This window comes from Papio anubis, unplaced genomic scaffold (assembly GCF_008728515.1).
Source record: "Papio anubis isolate 15944 unplaced genomic scaffold, Panubis1.0 scaffold225, whole genome shotgun sequence".
In the NCBI taxonomy this organism is placed as follows: Eukaryota; Metazoa; Chordata; class Mammalia; order Primates; family Cercopithecidae; genus Papio; species Papio anubis.
The window spans coordinates 80,016-98,309 of record NW_022162295.1 but is presented as its reverse complement, the minus strand read 5'-3'; the positions used below and the strand labels follow the sequence as shown (position 1 = coordinate 98,309).

Genomic DNA, 18,294 nt, shown 5'->3' with positions numbered 1-18,294 from the left:
CCACATTCTCACCTGCTGCACCATCGTGCACTCTGCAGAGAAGCACCACGTACCAGGAAGTGCCAGACAGCAGCCTGGCACCCAGGCCTTTAGACATGGGAAGAAGCTGAACTGCAGTGTCATCTGCCCTGGTCCAACCACCCTATGCATTCTTTAGGTCGTGGAACCTTGACTTTTCAAACGTTCTCATCCTCTCTCTTGCTACTTTAGTAAAAGCTTCTGTGTTTCCCAGGCTGGGAATGATTTCATGTTTATGTCACTTTCTGCCCCCTCCTCATACAGATGCCTACCCTAATTCTGAAGTCGTCTACGTCTGGACCAATGGCTCCACCAAGTCTGTGGTGGTGGCGGAAGATGGCTCCAGACTGAACCAGTACCACCTGATGGGGCAGACGGTGGGCACTGAGAACATCAGCACCAGCACAGGTGAGGGCTCCCAGGTGCACTCCGGACACCACAGCCCCGGAGAGCTCGCTGCTCCCAGCACCCCTCTGCAGGGCCCACGTGGGAGGTGGCACAGCAGCCAAGCACACCCTGTCCTGGACAGCTGTGCTCTCCCTGGGCCACAGCTGTGTGAGAGCTGACCAAGGGAGTCCTCCCAGCCCGCCCCTCCCTGCAGCGGCACACAGAGGCACCAGCTGTGGCCGGCAGTTGCAGTGGACCTGCTTATATAACACACCCCTAGGCAGGAAAGGTAGACAGCTTCCTACAAATACCCCCAGTTACCTGCTGCCCCACCTCCGGCTTTAAACAGCGCAGAGATTTCCCTGGAGTTGAAGTTGGGAAAGCACAACCAGGCAGCCTACAAAGAAGAGCTGAAATGTACACGAAGGAAGCAGACACTCTCAATGCCAGGTGCCCTGGGCTGGCCTGAGCCCTGCAGGGTCAATATCCCAGCCTGGCTTCCCCGAAACAAAGTTGGTGGGGAGACTAAAGGAACCGGATACATTGCATCTCCAGAGCCTGCAAGTTATGTGACCAGATATCTCCAGGGCAGGCAGGCCCAGCCATAGGGGTCAAGGTCACCAGAGAGTGCCGTGAGCAAAGGAGGGGGGTTTGAGCTCCAAAGAGCTTCTGCAGCCTTGGAGAAAAGCCTAAAGGGAGGCAGGGAGCCCTGATGGCAGAATGAGCTGTAAGCCCCAGAGGATATTTTCAGGGGAGCGCTCTGTCAGTACGGCTAATTGTCAGCACCGCTATCCTTGCAGCTGGCCGAGCACACAGGCCGTTGAGTGCATAGCCTGTTCTGGGTGCACACACAGGCAGTCAGCACCCTGTTGACCCACAGGCCTGCGCACTGGGCATCCCTGGGGGATATGAGAGTCTGGGAGGATGGCTTCACCATTTGGTTACCACGCTAAAGGGAAAGGCAGAGGGAATGGGCCGGTTTTATGGAAACCAGTGGAAGGTAGTGTAGCAAGAGTTTGGTGTAAGCAATTGCGATGCTGAGGGAGGATATTCCAGTTTGGAACTGTTTCATATAGTTCTTTGAATATTAATAACTGAGATTTCTACTCCTATTTGCATTCTACAATCTTTTAAAACAAACACGATCAAATTTTCCTACCCTCAACTCAAAAATATAACAAGATGAAAAGAACTACCAGCAAAAGAATTAGAAGTAGGAGAGTAATTTCAAGCCCTACTGTAAAACAGAATGCCATTTCACTTCTTCAAGTGCTAAGGAGACACAGACTTGGATCACTGGTAGAGATCCAGTCCTTGCTACCAACATACCCTTTGCCTCTTCTTTGCCCATTTCTCTCTCTGGTCTTCGAGCCAGCTCTGCTCCCTCACCTGCTGCGGACTACGGGAAAAGTGCACCTTTGCATTGCCGGCCTGTCCAGGCACGGCTGAGATTGTTGGCTCCTCTTGTGTTAGAGGGCAGATTTTGCCACATGTGATTGCTATGGTTCCTTCATCTCCTACATACGACATGTTTTGAGTTGACACTCAGTGAAGCAGCCACAGTGGGCCTTGCTGAGCTGTGGGCTTCCATCCCAATAGTAAACACTGCAACTGTGATGTCAGACTCTAATGTCCCAACACGCAGTCCCTGCAGCCGCAGACCACTACTGTAACAGACCGGGGCCTGCGCTGATGGAGTCCCCAAGCCTGTTCTCCCCACGATCACAGTGCATCGCAGCTCTCTGGCCACACCATCCACTCCTCGCAATTCAGCCAAAGTTTTTTGAATTGCTCTTCCTATACCCCTCAAAGAACACTTCCCATCTCCCCAGGGAGAGGCAAATCCAGGCAGCAAGAAGACTGGCCCAGCAGGGCTCACACTCCCTGACCACAGCCCCCGACCTCAGCTCCTTACCAGTTCACCATGAGGACGGCATCATTCTCAGCAATGAATGGGAGGTCTCCTCGTGCCTCCCACACAGCCAGGCAAATCCAGAGAAGGCACTGGGGCATCGCCAAGGAAATGCCCCCGATTTCAGAGAACAGGTGACACAACTCTGGTAGGTGGCAGAAGGGATGAGCTGCCAGGACCCAGGGCCTCCTGAGCTGCTGCATCTCACTCTGCACCTGGGACGCAGCCAGCACAGGGCCTGCTGCTGGTGGGAATGGTCGTCTCACCTCCCTGGAGCCTGTAGACTGGAAACAAGAAGGACTCTGTCCACCTCTGCAGGGCTCTGTGAAACCCTCAGTTATATCCGGGGAGGCTAAATCCTGAAATCCTAATTGCAGAAGCAGGCGAGGGAGCAGGGGGGAGAGAGGCACAGATTGTGACCGGAGATTAGTAAAACACACAAATCTGATTTCCCCCAGGAAGAGCATCCGTCAGCAAAGGCTCTTCAGAGACCAGGGGTCGTAAGACTTATAAAATGACTGAGAAAAAATTCAGGCATCCTCCTGTGTCCTCTCCTTAACCCAGATCATACAAATGAATGCTTGTCCAGCCTGACAGGGGAGTGGAAGGGAGGCTCCTGGTGAACTCCCTGGATGCAGCAAGCAGAGACTCTCGGGGACTGATGTGCAGTCATTTGCTTATTTGCAGGCGAATACACAATCATGACAGCTCACTTCCACCTGAAAAGGAAGATTGGCTACTTTGTCATCCAGACCTACCTTCCCTGCATAATGACCGTGATCTTATCACAGGTGTCCTTTTGGCTGAACCGGGAATCAGTCCCAGCCAGGACAGTTTTTGGTGAGTGTCCCCAAGCCAGGCCTGGACACTGGTGTTTTGCCACTGACCCTAACCACCCCAAAGCAACAGCAACAACCTCCATGCAACTTCTAGTGCTGCCTCTGTGTTGTGTGACCTGGAAAACAAATTGACCAATTCATTAAGAATTTAATGTTAAGGATTAGGGTTTAGGATTTCTCTCCAAAGAAGGATTTAAGGAATATCACATGGTCTATTTATAGTTATTTCCTTGCTGAAAAGCCTTTTTGCGTGGTTTGACCTTGCCAGCATGTATCTGTTTTATGTGAGATTTTGCTATGCAGGTTGAGCGTCCCTTATCCCAAATGCTTGGAACCGAAAGTATTTTGGATGTCAGTTTTTTTAAAATTTTGGAAGAACTGCATGATACCAGTTGAGTATCTCTAATCTGAAAATCTGAAATGAGCTCCACGGAGCATTGTCTTTGAGCGTTATGTCGGTGCCCAAAAAGTTTTGGATTTTGTAGCATTTCAGGTTTCGGATTTTTGAAATAGGGATACTCAGTCTGTAGTATTTTTGGTTCTCATCAAGTATGACTTTGTAAGTTATCAGGCAGTTTTCTTTGAAATGTGCATGCCACTTTAAAATTAATCACCAAATAACAATCAAAGAGATGCAATAGGAATAAATTAAATCTGTATACCTGATGAGAACCTACAGCAGCATCATTTTACGTCCCTAAGACATCAACTAAATTGGGAGAACTCTAACTCAGGAGGTACCGCGGCTCAGCAGACACAGTTGATCGTCTGAGTCTTAATTACCTCGAAGCTCAGCTTCTTCAGATTCAGGAAGATACGAAAGGCACTTTTGCCAGTCAGTTGTGATCCTAGATGCTCACATCCCTGTAAACTGTAAAGTACGATTCACACATCAGCATTTGCTATTGCAGTTTCCTTTCCAAAGCAGGAAAACGTTAGCATGCATTTTATCTTAATGCTCCCCCAGAGTGTAGGCTGACCAAGAGCTCAGAGAGTTCAGGAGTGAGGGGCACAGGGGTGCTCCCGTCTCCTCAGTACTCTGCCTCCAGCCAAGAGTCCAGCTTCACTTGCCAAGCCTGAGCGAGCGTCAGGATTGTTTCAGGAGGGTGTGGAGGTTGACTGGTGACCAGGCCGTGCTCCCCAAGTTAATGTGCCTCATGAACTCTTTAGGGGAAATTTAGTTGGTAGGCAGAAAGAAAGCGGGATTGCCTGTTACTGTCGGGGTTTTTTGGCAGGGAGTGGAGGGAGATGCATGTTAAGATATTAAAGGCCCAAGAAGAAGACTCAAGAGGCTTGTTTAAGATCCTGCGTAGAGCTCTTCCCCCTCAACACAGTGATTAACTGGATTTCTAAAAAAAATCAAAGATCTCTATTGATTCCTTTGGCAGTGTTGATTTCATGCAGGGAATGACGTTCACTGTGTACTTGTATTGCTGTGAAGGATGGCGTTGAATGAAACCCCAGGCATACTACGTGTCCTTGGTGCTGTGCTGGTCTCCTGGGACTGCCGTAACCAAGTCCCACACACTGGGGGCTTAAACAGCAGAAATGTATCAGCTCACACTTCTGGAGGCTGGAAGGCTGGGATCAGGGCGTTGGCAGGGCTGGCTCCTCCTGGGGCCTGCAAAGGAAGGATCTGTTCCCGGCCTGTCTCTTGGCCTCTGGTAGCTCTTTAGCTCATGGCAGCATCACTCCAGCCCTCCCACGGCATGCTGCCTGTGTGCATGTCTGTCTCCAAGGTTCCCCATTTTATAAGGGCGTCAGTCATAGCAGATGAGGGTCCACCCCAGTGACCTCATTTTAACTTAATTACTTCTTTAAATACTGCATCTCCAAATAAGGCCATAATCTAGAGTACTGGAGGTTAGGACTTCAACATATGAATTTTGCAGGCCCACAGTTTTTAGCAGGCGTGTTACACCCCCATTGCCCACACAGGTGCATGCTTCTGCAGAAGGCAGGGCTAGCAGGTGGAAGCTTTGTGAACCGCGAGAGTCCACAGGCCTGGCTCCCAGTGTGGGTAGTCTCATCTCCTTGCTGGCAAGCTTGGGCACCTTGCTAACTACTTCCAAATCTTCAGGCTCCCCAACCTGCCAAACAAGGATACTGACACCCATCCAGAATGCAGCTTAGACCAGAGTCTGACACTCAGCGGACCCAGTAGCTGGTGCATAGTCTGCCAGTCCTAAGGAACGTCCTCTTCCAGGGATCCGGCCTGGCTGGGTGGTCACTGCAGAGTTTTCCTAGTGGCCACAGGCTCCAGGCACAGCAGCCTCCAGGGGACACTGTTCCCTCTTTGAGGGACTGACATGCCCAGACCCAGATTCAGATATGGCGCTTCTGTTACTGTCTGGCTCTGACAAGTCTGCAGTCAGGTGAAGGTCTGTCTTCCCTGTTTGCAGGGAGCCGTCTGTTTCCGGGTACATAGTAAATCACTGGGAGGCACCTGCTGGCTGCGGTGTGAATGTGACTGTCATTCTGCCTTGGATCTTGCCTTCGTGCTACAGAAACACATCACTCGCTCTACGTGTCTTTGTGGAGCACTGGCTGTTTGCCTGGCTTTGTTCATGGCAGTGGGAGCCAAAATCAGACCACAATCCCTGCCCTCCTCAGTTCATATTCTAAAGGGAAGGGACAGTCAAGACACAGAGTGTCAGCAGTTGTCTATCTAAGTGCTGTGAATCTGTTAGGTGTTAGCAAAACAGTAGAGGAAAGCGCAGGCTGGGATTAAAATCACCAGTCCCTTGGGAGGCCGAGGCGGGCGGATTGCATGAGGCCAGGAATTCGAGACCAGCCTGGCCAACGTGGCGAAACCCCGTCTCTACTAAAAATACAAAAATTAGCCAGGTGTGGGGATGCCTGCCTGTAATCCCAGCTACTCAGGCAGCTGAGGCATGAGAATTGCTTGAACCCCGGAGGCAGAGCTTGCAGTGAGCCGAGATCACATCACTGCACTCCAGCCTGGGCAAGACTCTGTCTCAAAAAAATTAAAAAAAAATCGCTGGTCCCCTTTGTGTCTATCATTTTGGGCATGTTGTACTGGGGTCCTGGGTGCCGGCACTGAACCCTGTTTCCGTTTTCCACTCTGCCCCGCCTGACCCCCGCAGGGGTCACCACGGTGCTGACCATGACGACCCTCAGCATCAGCGCCCGGAACTCTCTGCCCAAAGTGGCCTACGCCACCGCCATGGACTGGTTCATAGCCGTGTGCTATGCCTTCGTCTTCTCGGCGCTGATAGAGTTTGCCACGGTCAATTACTTTACCAAGAGAGGCTGGGCCTGGGATGGCAAAAAAGCCTTGGAAGCAGCTAAGATCAAGGTACTGACTGTTTCTCCTCCCTTCTTCCAGGTCCCCTTGACAGAGAAAGTGTGCCCGATTCTATCCAAACATAAGACAAGGTGCTGCTCTTTCCTACCCGGCAGCTCCCAAATGCTGCTTCCCTTATACTCAAGGCCCTTACCAAGTCTTACTGACAACAAGTCCAATTTCACTCCAGCAAAAGGCGACAGGATGTGAATGGCTTGGGCCTGTTTATATTCAAGCCTATTATTTTGGCAGAAGTAACTCCTGTCTCTCAAGGGATGACACGTGTGGTTTTAATTGTGGAATCTGTTCTTCTGCTCGTTTTATCCCCCTTCACCATGCAGGCTGTCCTCTTCAGGTGGCCGTCAGGTCGAGAAGGGGGCGCCAGCGTAATGGAAGGAGTTCATCAGCAAAGCACACCCAAGCCCCGCTGAGTCCATGATTTGACCCCCTTTTACCAGGCACATAAATTGTTGTGAAAGCATTACTCTGTTCAAAGCAAAGAACCATCAAGTATTTAAAGGGTGATTTATGCCCAAATCTTAAGAACATTTGAAGAAAAAAGATTTACCAAGATTCCAAGCTGCATTGTTTCCTTGGGGAGATAAGAATAGCATTCATGGACAGTAAATAAAGCAACATAGGGTGAACTGCTAATTTCACCACACAGAAAACAAACACACACATCTCTGTAAGGAGAGAACAGGAGGTCAGAGCCATCGGGGTGACCTGAAAGTAAAACTTAATCTGTCCTTTGGAAAATCAGCATGAAGGGAGTCTTGGAAGGCATTAGAGAGGCCTGGAAGTGTAAGTCCCGACCTCCCAGCCAGGGACCACAAGCCAGTTACAGCAGAGCAGGAGGCCCTGGTTCCACCGGGAGAACGGCTTCCGTCCCATCCACGGCCCTGGGCTTGCTCTGAGGGTTGGACTCTGCTGTCAGGAGTTCTGGCCTGACCTTGCCCTTGTGCCTTCACTATTTCCACGTGCCAGGAGTCCCTCCCCTGCTGGAGTTTCAGCATAGAAGCCGCACTTCCAAGCCTAGCTCCCTGGCTGCGGGAAGGCCTGGCAGGACCCCTTGTGGGTGCTCTCATGGAGGGAGGAAAGGAGAAGCTGGAGGAAGGGCCTCGGGCGTGGGTGTGCTTTGAGGGCTGGGAGGAGGGACAGGAGTGATCTGACCGCACTGGGTGATAGGGACTGGGGAGCGGGGAGCAGGCTGTTCTCAGATGATGGAAGTTCTTGGCCGACACGTTTGAACTTGTTCCTGCAGACCAGGGGGCCAGAGAAGGTGCTGTGCGGGGAGGAATGAGAATGGAGTTCGGGGAGATGGGGCTTCCCAACACTCCGCACTGTGTTGCTGGAAGGTGCGTGTGTGTCACCTGCCTGGGACATAGACGGTGCATGAAGGATAGTGGGCTGGAGCCTGGTATGAAGTCAGGGAGCAGCCAGAGGTCCCTGACAGTCACCAAGGTTGTCGGGCTCATGCCTGTGAGTCCAGGAGGAACGTGAACCCCCGGTGAATGGAGAGAGCACGCATGTGGTTGGGTGGTGTTGTTGGGTGTCGCCATCACTGGCTAGTCTAATCGCCGTAGATCTGAATTCTGAATGGAGGGTTGGAGGGAAGAGAGAGGATGAAGGTGACCTGCATTGTCTCATTCGACGAGAATGAGGGTCTTCTAGAATAAGCAGCATGCCTCAGACTGGCTTGTGGAATGTCAAGACTCTCCCGTTCCCGGGAAGGCAGTGACGCTAGGGGTTCCACCGGTGCCGCCAGGAAGGGTCTGTGCGCTGGAAGGCATGGAGCATGTGCAGGCAGCACACCCCGCGGTCAGACTCCGGCCGCGAGCGTGAATTCCACAGCCTGGTGTCAGCCTACCCGAGTAAACTGTTCCCTGGAAGTAGAGAGGACTTTTAAAAAATAGACTGTGTTCACCATTGTTCCAAGTTGGGATCTCCAGAAGCAAACACTGGGTCAGCGTTTGGGGTGTGGCAGTTTTTAGGAGGGAACGTTTGGGAAAGGAAACAGGGGGCAGTGAGATTCGGAGAGGAAGAAATCAAACCGTGACGCAGGCCTAGCAAAGCCCAGGCTCACCCGCTGGGGCGTGTGGAGCAGGTGGCCAGTGGAGGTGCCCCGTGTCAGGGATGTGGCCAGGGCTTTAGACTCCTGCCTCGCTGCCCAACAGATGTGTCTGGTTTCCCCAGGAAGGGCATGAGTCTGGCCAGACCGCCCTCTGCAACTCAGGCTACCAGAAGAGCTGATACCCGGCCACACTGCCTGCAGCTGGGGAGCACGTCCTTCCGGACAGGCGGATTCCGGGGCGCGTGTACATCTCCACCACCAGCGCTGTGACTGTGCTGAGTCCCAGGCGGGTGTTCCCTGCCACCTGCCCCCACCCCACTGCACATTCCTTCCCAGTAAAAACGCGCACCCTCAGGACAGAGCGGTATCTTCTAAAGGGCTTGCCCTTCACTTGGTTCCACCCAGAGCTAGAACCATTCTAAGCAGTAACTCACATGTATGGGTTTCTTCTGGCGGATCTGCATGAGCGCTCACGTGACGGTGGGGAAGGCGGGGCGGGCAAAACTGCCATCGCATTTCTGAGGTGTGACCCGCCTCCCTCAGGCTCCCGCACGGTTTCCCCAGGAGGTCCTCATGCCCCTGCCCCTGGCCTGGTTTTGGTTCACCTGTTTCACCTGTTTCCCCTGACTCGTGCTCTATGCTTGGCCTTTCTGCTTTTTATCTTTTCTTTATTCTTAACGGTTGATTTATTTTCTTTACTCTCTTGTGTTTTTCAAGTTTTAATTAATGAGACTGTATTACTTTAGTAGTGGAACACAGGTTGTCTAACATTTTATTGTGCACATTTTTAAACATACAGCAATGTTTAAAGAGGTTTACAGTGAAACCGTCTGCTGTTAACATTACCTGTGGCTGTGTCCTCACCACCTGTCACCTCTCCCTCTGTCTGTCCACCAATATACCCATCCTCAATCTGTGATTTTTTTTGCTACATTTCAAAATAAATTTCAGGTGGCAATGCATTTCCCACTCCATATGTCAGCATGCATGTCATTATAACTACAGTCCAATACTAGCTTACTGTTTTATTCCTTTGAAGCAAAATTTGTAGCGTGAAATGCTCAAGTATTAATGACACCTTTGTTGCGTGTGGCCAAATATGTACATTGTGTGTAACTCGAATCCCTGCCACAGTAGAGGACATCTCCAGCCTCCAGAAAACTCACCATGCCTCTTCCCAGGCAGGGCTTGACCCCACCTCTCCAAACATATCCACTATTTTTATTTCTTCCACCATAATGTAACTTACCTGTTTAGAATTTTATATCCAAAAAAAAAAAAAAAATCTTCACAAAAAACGTATACAAGAATGTTCATAACTGCTTAATCCGTAAGAGTTAAGATTAGAAACAGTCCAGGTGTCCATCGATTGGAGAGTAAGCAAACGGTGGCACATTCGTGCAAAGATACATCACTCAGCCATGAAAAGGAGAGGATGACTGATAGACACAGCAAATGGGCGAGTCTCAAAAGTCTTGTGCTGGGTGGAAGGCACCTTGCCACAAGAGTGCATTCTGTACCATGAGGTTTAATTGCGTCCTTTCCTCCTTCCCCGCAGGCCACATCTTAGGGCTTCCCTTATATCCACACACCTTATTCCCTCCCGCTGGTGCACTTGAAGGTAAAGAAGTGATGGCTGCCTTTGCAGGGGGGAAGTCCTAATTCCGTTTATGCCAAGATCTTGAGAAATGCCAGACTTTTTTTTTTTACTTTTATTTTAGGTTTAGAGGTACATGTGCAGGTTTGTTGTAGGAAAATCAAGTCACAGGAGTTTGTTATATAGATCATTTTGTCACCCAGGTACTAAGCCTGGTATCTAATGGTTATTTTTTTCTGCTCCTCTTCCTCCTCCCACCTTCCACCCCAATGTCTGTTGTTCCCCTCTTTGTGTTCATGAGTTCTTATAATTCAGCTTCCACTTGTGGTATTTGGTTTTCTGTTCCTGTGTTAGTTTGCTAAAGATAATGGCCTCCAGTTCCATCCATGTTCCTGCAAAAGACAAGATTTCATTCTTTTTATCATTCTTTTTTTATGGCTGCACCATTCCATGGTGTATATGTACCACACTTTCTTTATGCAATCTGTCATTGATGGGTGTTTAGGTCGATTGCATGTCTTTGCTATGTGAGCAGTGTTGCAATGAACATTCTCATGCATGTGTCTTTATGGTAGAATGATCTGTATTCCTCTGGGAATATATCCAGTAATGAGATTGCCAGACTTACATAGCAATCATAGCTCTCATGTGTGCCCTGTCTGCAGGCTACCTGGAGACATCAGTGGAAGAGGGCCCTCTCCCAGGCTAAGCAGGTGTTTCTCTCTTTTGAAAGGTGCACCTTTAGAACTCCAAGGTGAGCTGACCATTGCCTGTAAGCGGCGCGTCCTTACATTCCTATTATATTTTGCAGAAAAAGCGTGAAGTCATGCTCAATAAGTCAACAAATGCTTTTACAGCTGGAAAGATGTCTCACCCCCCAAACATTCCGAAGGAACAGACTCCAGCAGGGACGTCGAATACAACCTCGGTCTCAGTAAAACCCTCCGAAGAGAAGACTCCTGAAAGCAAAAAGACTTACAACAGTATCAGCAAAATTGACAAAATGTCCCGAATCGTATTCCCAGTCTTGTTCGGCACTTTCAACTTAGTGTACTGGGCCACGTATTTGAATAGGGAGCCGGTGATAAAAGGAGCTGCCTCTCCAAAATAACCGGCCACACTCCCAAACTCCAAGACTTCCAGCGAAATGGTATCAAGGGGAGGGCTTGCTCGCAGGGACGTTCCATATGTGAGCACTATCTTTCAGGAAATTTTTGCATGTTTAATAATATGTACAAATAATATTGCCTTGATGTTTCTATATGTAACTTCAGATGTTTCCAAGACGTCCCATTGATAAATCAAGCAAACACCTTTCTAGAAAAACGGGATACAATGACCGACACTCAGATGCCCAGTATCATACGTTGATAGTTTACCAACAAGATACGTATATTTTTAACTGCTTCAAGTGTTACCTAACAATGTTTTTTATACTTCAAATGTCATTTCATACAAAATTTCCCAGCGAATAAATATTTTAGGAAACTCTCCATGATTATGACTTGACCAACTCTATTGTGAGAAACAGGGATCATAAAGAGCACGTTTTTCATGACCAGGAAACTTGGACATTTACGTACAAAATGAATTGCCTCTGATAATTCTTACTGTTCTGAAATTAGGAAAGTGCTGCATGATCTTACATGAAGAAATAGAGTCGGCAAACATTTATGCAGGCAGATTAATAACAGAAACACATCATATGTTAGACACACAAATACAGTATTTCCCTGAGGAAAAAAAATTAACTGCTTAAATTTTTTGGGAGGAAAAAGACACATTTCTTACCCCACCCCACACCACCCACTACCTGAACAACAGCCAAGGAAAGAAAGGAGATGTTCAAACAAACCACAAACAGTGTGTTGACGGCACTCTCAGCCCTTGGCCCGTGTGATCACTGTCTCTGAAACACCGACCACCTCCCTCTGCAGCCAGCGTGTAGCGCTTCAGTGGTGAGAAATTGTACTTGAGTTATTTTCCATTTTATTTCCTTGTATGTATTTCATGACTGGACTTCCTGCTCTGTCAGCTTTTGTATATGAATCTTAAATGTTCATTAAAAAATAAAAAATGAACTGATCTTGTGGACATATATGACTCTTTTTTAAAAAATTCGTGTTTTGGTGGACTCATTTCCTGAAAGTGACATAAATGGAACCCATCATGAAATTGCTTGGGAACGAAGCAGAACAAAACAAAACGTTTACTTGGTGGCTTGTCTCTGGTCCAACCTAATTCCGTAGAGTAGCACCTGGAGAGAAAACTTGTTTAAACCACGGTGAGGGTAGACAGGTGAAAGCAGGTACAGCCCATCACAAATTTCTCAGTGGTGCAATGTCGCTTGGGCCTCGACTTGATAGAGTCTTCTCTGAGTGTATTTCAGGGTGGGTGTTTGTTGTGGGCATGGTGACTACCTGGTTCTTTACATATGGGAAGATTTAATTATCCCCCCACCCCCCTTTATTTTTTTGAGCCAAGGTCTTGCTCTGTTGCCCGAACTGGCGTGCAGTGGCTCAATAATGGCTCACTGCAGACTCAGCCCCGTAGGCTAAAGCAATTCTGCCACCTCAGCCCCCTAAGTAGCTGGGACTACGGGCGTGTACCACCATGCCTGGCTTATTTTAAAATTTTTCATAGAGACCAGGGTCTCACTATATTGCCCAGGTTAGTCCTGAACTCCTGCATTGCCCCTTCATTGGTTTTAGGATCTCACAAATGGAAGGGTAAAGGCCAGCAGAAAAGGCGCTCGTCAGTGTTCACATGAGGAAGCATTTCCCTATTATAAATGATGATGATATTTGTAGAATGAGAGTGCTCTCTGTTATACCACAGCAAAAATCCCAGCAAAACAAAAAACAAACTTAAGGCTCAATAGAAGATCCTGTTTTCATATACTATGTAGTTACATTTCTCTCCTGTAGTCTGTAGAGTTTAGCTTTGTGCTGTAGTTTGGAGAAAAATATACTGTAAGTTATGTCCAGATGGCTACATGCATGAACACCCTCTCTGAACATCTCAGTCCATCGATAGCAGAGTAAGCAACAGGTGACCTCACCACCTGTCACCTCTCCCTCTATCTGTCCAATACACCCATCCTCAATCTATCTTTTTTTTAAATACATTTCAAAATAAATTTCAGATGGCAATGCGTTTCCCATTCCATATGTCAGCATGCATGTCATTGTAACTACAGTCCAATACTAGCTTACTGTTTTATTCCTTTGAAGCAAAATTTGTAGTGTGAAATGCACAAGTATTAACAGCATCTTTGCTGAGTGTGGCCAAATATGTACATCGTGTGTGACTCCAATCCCTGCCGCAGTAGAACACGACGTCTTCCATATCAGGCTACAGGAACTTTCTGGACAAGGTCTAGCCTTCGTTACAGAAAACCTCCAGTGAGCTCCGGTTTGAAGACAGGCTGACCACATTTACCAGCTGCTGAACCTCAATTCTGATGAATGTTTAGTGAAAAAGGTCACATTCGTTTTCTACTTTCTGATTTTGTATTGTAGATATTTCAGTGTTTGTTATTTTTAATGAGAACATAATAAGAATCACCTTGGGGATAATGATAATAAGGCACAAAATAAAAACTTCTGACAATAATTATAAATTACAGTACCCTACTTTTACAGCAAGGATATTTAAATGTATCTCTTTTGACGTCACCACAAATAGAGAGAATATTCTAATATGTTGTTAATCAGTATTACTTCTGGACTTTCTTTGGAATCTAAAGACCTATCCAGGAAAAGCCTTGACTAATGTTGGCCTAAAAGTATGTGTCTGTCTACAATAATTGGGTTCAAATGCCTCTGGAGTAACTATCAAACTTAAAATAGCACAGCAAACATCCTCTGTTGAAGATTGACAAGGAAGTTGTAAATCTTCTGACCTACTTGTCATGCTTATGTCTTAGAAATAATGCTTTATGTCTCTCATGGGACTGTGAAAATAAAATAAATCTCGAGACCCCAAAATCACTAAAGCAAGGGAAAAGTGAAACTGGGAACGATGTCAGGCAAACCTGCCTCCCATTTTATTTCTAAATAAGATAGCTACAAAGATAAGAAGCTACATACCTCCTTCACAGTTTGCCCACAAGGAAGTTCCTTGTGAACAAAGGACAGGCAAAACTCAAAATCATCCCTCTGCTCACATGAGACAAACACATATCTGATTGCTTCCTTTGCTTTACTGTTTCACTAAGCCAGGTTGTCTAGCTATGACCTGGAAGCCCCCTCCCCACTTTGAGTTCTCCCACCTTTCCAGACCAAACCAGTGTACATCTTACATATATTGATTGATGTCTCCTGTTTCCCAAATATTTATAAAGCCAAGCTGTGCCCCAACCACCTTGGGCACATGTTGTTGGGTCCTCTGGAGGCTGTGTCATGGGTGCATCCATAACCTTGGCAAAATAAACTTCCTAAATTGATGAAGACCTGTCTCAGACACTCTTGGTTTATAGGACAAATTATGAGAAGCGGGTACACTAAATGAGTAACCTCTATTTTATAAACAGGAATACTGCTGCCCAAAGAGGTTAATCTGTTGGCTCAGAATCGTATCAAAAGTTAGGAAGACACACAGGCCTAGATCCTAGTCCTCATAATTTCTAACCCAGGGCTCACAACACCATGCAATTGCTTCCAGATGGAAGTTGATTTAGAACAAAAATGTAACCTAAAATGAAAAATCTTGCTCCAAACCCTGGTGGAATTATTATCTCTTAACAATGCCCTAGAGAAATTTGTTTTGTTTTGTTTTGTTTTTTTGCACTGAAAACATGACCTTTAAGTTTGCCCCTTCTTATATAAAACGTGTGCTTCTGTGATCTTCAAAACCTGTCTTGACGGAATGGATCTGTGTTAGGGTAGCACTCCCCCCAACTACCCTTCAAGGAGAGAGAGAGAGAGAGAGAAGCACTGATTGACTAGAGCCAAGGATCTTGATGTGATTTCTCCTCCCAGAGCTCCCACCTGAATGATGATGTGACTGCCTTGGGAGGGGTCTGCCTCCAGGGAAAGCATAACTGACTGTGACACTGAGTCTTCAATCAACATCATCCTTCATTGTAAGAACTAACTTCAAATCAAAAAGAACCCTTTCTTTGGAAAATTGGAAATGCCACAGTTTACTCAGGGAAAACAGTATTTTAAATATTAAAAATTAGTCTTAATGTCTTTTTACCATATACTAGCACATCTGGGACAATCAGTGCCCTGAGCAAACACATTGAGCATTTGAATATGAATTACTCTGATCACTGAAATTACTTGCCAGGTTTGCAGTGATATAAGGTAATGATTTTGAAGTCTGCGAAAAGGTTCATTTCATCAAAGATTTACATGATTATCTGTTTGTCACTGTCATTTTCAATAGACTGTCTCAACTCTAAATTCAAATGCTCTGTAGCCTGTTTTGAAATGAGTATGGGTTCTTTATGGAAACTTGTGATTTGAAAAATATTTACTGCTCACAATTTCCCTAATATAAAAGTCTGAAGAGATATTTAAGGAAAAAAAAAAGTCTGAAGAAATGTTTGCTTAGCTTTTCTGAGTTACTTGAAAATCAAATAAACCAAGGATCAGGCACTCTATTTTGCAATGTGAGACCTCAGAAGGAAAAATTTGAAGTGAGCTCTAATTGATGCAATATACTCATTTAAGTCCAATTTATTCTGCATTCTTCATGTTGCTATCGTTGTCTCCTTACCAGCCAGCATTATTCCAGGCCAGTAGCAGGAGCTAGATGAATGTGAACTGACTGAAGAAATCAGTCCTGATAAGTGGGTGGACTGGATCTGATGAAACTCCTTCAGTTAAGGATTGCAAATTGGTGGTAATATTACACCTGATGGAAATCCTTTCTTAAGAATTTATAAAATAAGAATTTCAAAGATTTGTATAAACCTATCCATAGCTGACCTAACAACACTAGGAACACAATCTCACAGGGTGACAGTTGTCTGGGCTTGAGTGACAGGCTGCTCCTTTAGGTCAGGTAACCATGTAAATTTATCACCCAGACATGAGACTTGCAGTGTTGGACTGAGGTCCTCAGTAAATCCTCTCCCCACAAAAAGCAATGAAAACACTGGCAAGATTATATCAAAGCAGACATTTCAGAACTCTGGAAATAAAACCAAAGGCATACAACACATTAAAAGAGTTTATTGAAGAAACAGTACTGAACTTCAATAAGACCAATAAGGTCTATGCCATTTTAACTTAGAGATTTCCCTGTCTCCCTATCAGCTCCTTGGCATGGTACCATGAAGACCAGAAGCCTTGCTGCCACCCGAGGGGGCTGATTTAATTTGGAACTCTACAAAATGCCCCATCCCCAGAGTTTTGCCACTATTTGACCTGACCTGGAGCCCCATGGGAAAGTTTTATTCCCAAAGCATTGTTGATGATAATGATGATCGGCATGACTTGAGGAAGGTGAACACTGAAACCTTCAAGGCAGTGATGCCAGCTAAGGCAAGAAAGAAACCAGCCAAACATGTACAAGGAAGATCTGGGGAATCAGATCTAGTTCACAGTGGACTATAAACATCTCAGACATATTCCTGAGGATCTGAAAGTCTGTGTGTATGTGCAGGGTCGTGTGAACAGTCAGGAAAGGGCAGAGAGAGTCTTAGTTACTTACTCATCCCTGGCTGACCCTGATGTCCTGTGAAAGCAAAAAGTGAAAGACAAGGAAGACTTAATCTGCCTAAACTTTGAAAGCGTGCTCCAAACTACACATAGATCCTCACGGCAAAGGGTGAAAAACGTATCACCATAAAGCATTCAAGAGAATTAAGGACCAATCATTGACTGCCCTAAGCTGTGCTGACATAGGGGTGACCCCTATAAAGCCAGGACTAAAAATGAAAACAGATGGAGATGGAGACTTCAGTATAGGGAATGCAAACACTAGCATACTTGTCCGGGAAAGTAATTAAACAAACAAAGCCTAACCCCAACAACAACAAAATACAACAATAAACAGTGGGAGAAAGGGATGATCAGATTTCAAAGGTATAAAAATATATGGCTAGTGTTTCCAGTTTATTAGGAAGCATGCAAAGAAATTGGGATGTGCAGCCGTTATACAAGAAACAAAACCGTCAAAACGTACTGGTCCTGAGGGTGCCCAGAAGTTGGATTTAGTAAATAGACTTTAAATCAGCTATTCGATAATAAGAATAAATAATATAATATATAATGAGAAGAAGTAATGGTTGAACGTCCCATAATTTATTAAAAGCATTAATTTACACCTCCAAGAGGCTCAACTAAGTCTTAGTATAGTAAGCTTAAAGAAATATACACCCGGATACAACATAATTATTCTGTTGAAAGCCAAAGGCAGAGAGAGAATCTTGAAAGCAAGAGAGAAGAGACTCATCATATACAAGGATCCTCAATAAGAATAACAGCTGACTTCTCATAAAAAACCATGGAGGCCAGAAGGCAGTGAGATAACATATTCAAAGTGCTGAAAGAAAGTGGGGAACCCTCCACCATCAACCAAAACTTCTATGTTGAGCAACATTACTCTTCAAAACGGCAAGTGAACTAAAGACAGGCCCAGGTAAATAAAAATGGAGAGACTACATCTATAGCAGCCCTACTCTACCAGAAATGCCAAAGGAAGTCTTTGAAGGTGTATAGGAATGATAATCGATGTTAACTTGAACTCACACAAGGAAAGGAAGATCACCATAAAGGAAATTACATGGGTAAATATAAAATGTAAATAAAGTTTTTGCTCTTTTCTTCCTTCAACCAATTTAAAAGACAATTGTATGAAACAATAATCACGAAGCTATATTGATGAGTTTATAAGCACAATTTGTATAACAATAGTATCACCTTGGAGAAAGACAAGTCATTATATTGGAAGGACATTTGTGTATACTTTTGAAATTAAGTTAGTAATAGTTGGCTCTAAATTGTTTTAAGGTAGGATGCATATTTAATCCCCAGAGCAGCCATAAAGAAAATAAGTTAAAGAAAACGTAGTGAACAATCCAAAGGAATTAAAATAGCGTGCTAGAAAATAACACAAAAGAAAACAAAGAGCAAAACAGCAGCTGTAAATTCAACCACATCAATAATTAAATGAAAACGCATTACATAGTCCAATCAAAAGGCA

General features: G+C 45.9%; 1 protein-coding gene across 1 annotated transcript in view; it reads left to right on the top strand.

Moving 5' to 3' along the window:
- The window catches only part of LOC116272845 (gamma-aminobutyric acid receptor subunit alpha-5-like), a 34,660-nt gene extending 22,432 nt beyond the window's left edge, over nucleotides 1–12,228 (top strand). Inside the window, exons 2-5 of the mRNA XM_031661677.1 lie at nucleotides 283–426; nucleotides 3,005–3,157; nucleotides 6,264–6,475; nucleotides 10,946–12,228. Coding sequence (XP_031517537.1) covers nucleotides 283–426; nucleotides 3,005–3,157; nucleotides 6,264–6,475; nucleotides 10,946–11,245 — 809 coding nt within the window. The 3' untranslated portion in view covers nucleotides 11,246–12,228. The remainder of the gene's footprint in view (nucleotides 1–282; nucleotides 427–3,004; nucleotides 3,158–6,263; nucleotides 6,476–10,945) is intronic.
- The last annotated feature ends 6,066 nt before the right edge of the window (nucleotides 12,229–18,294 follow it).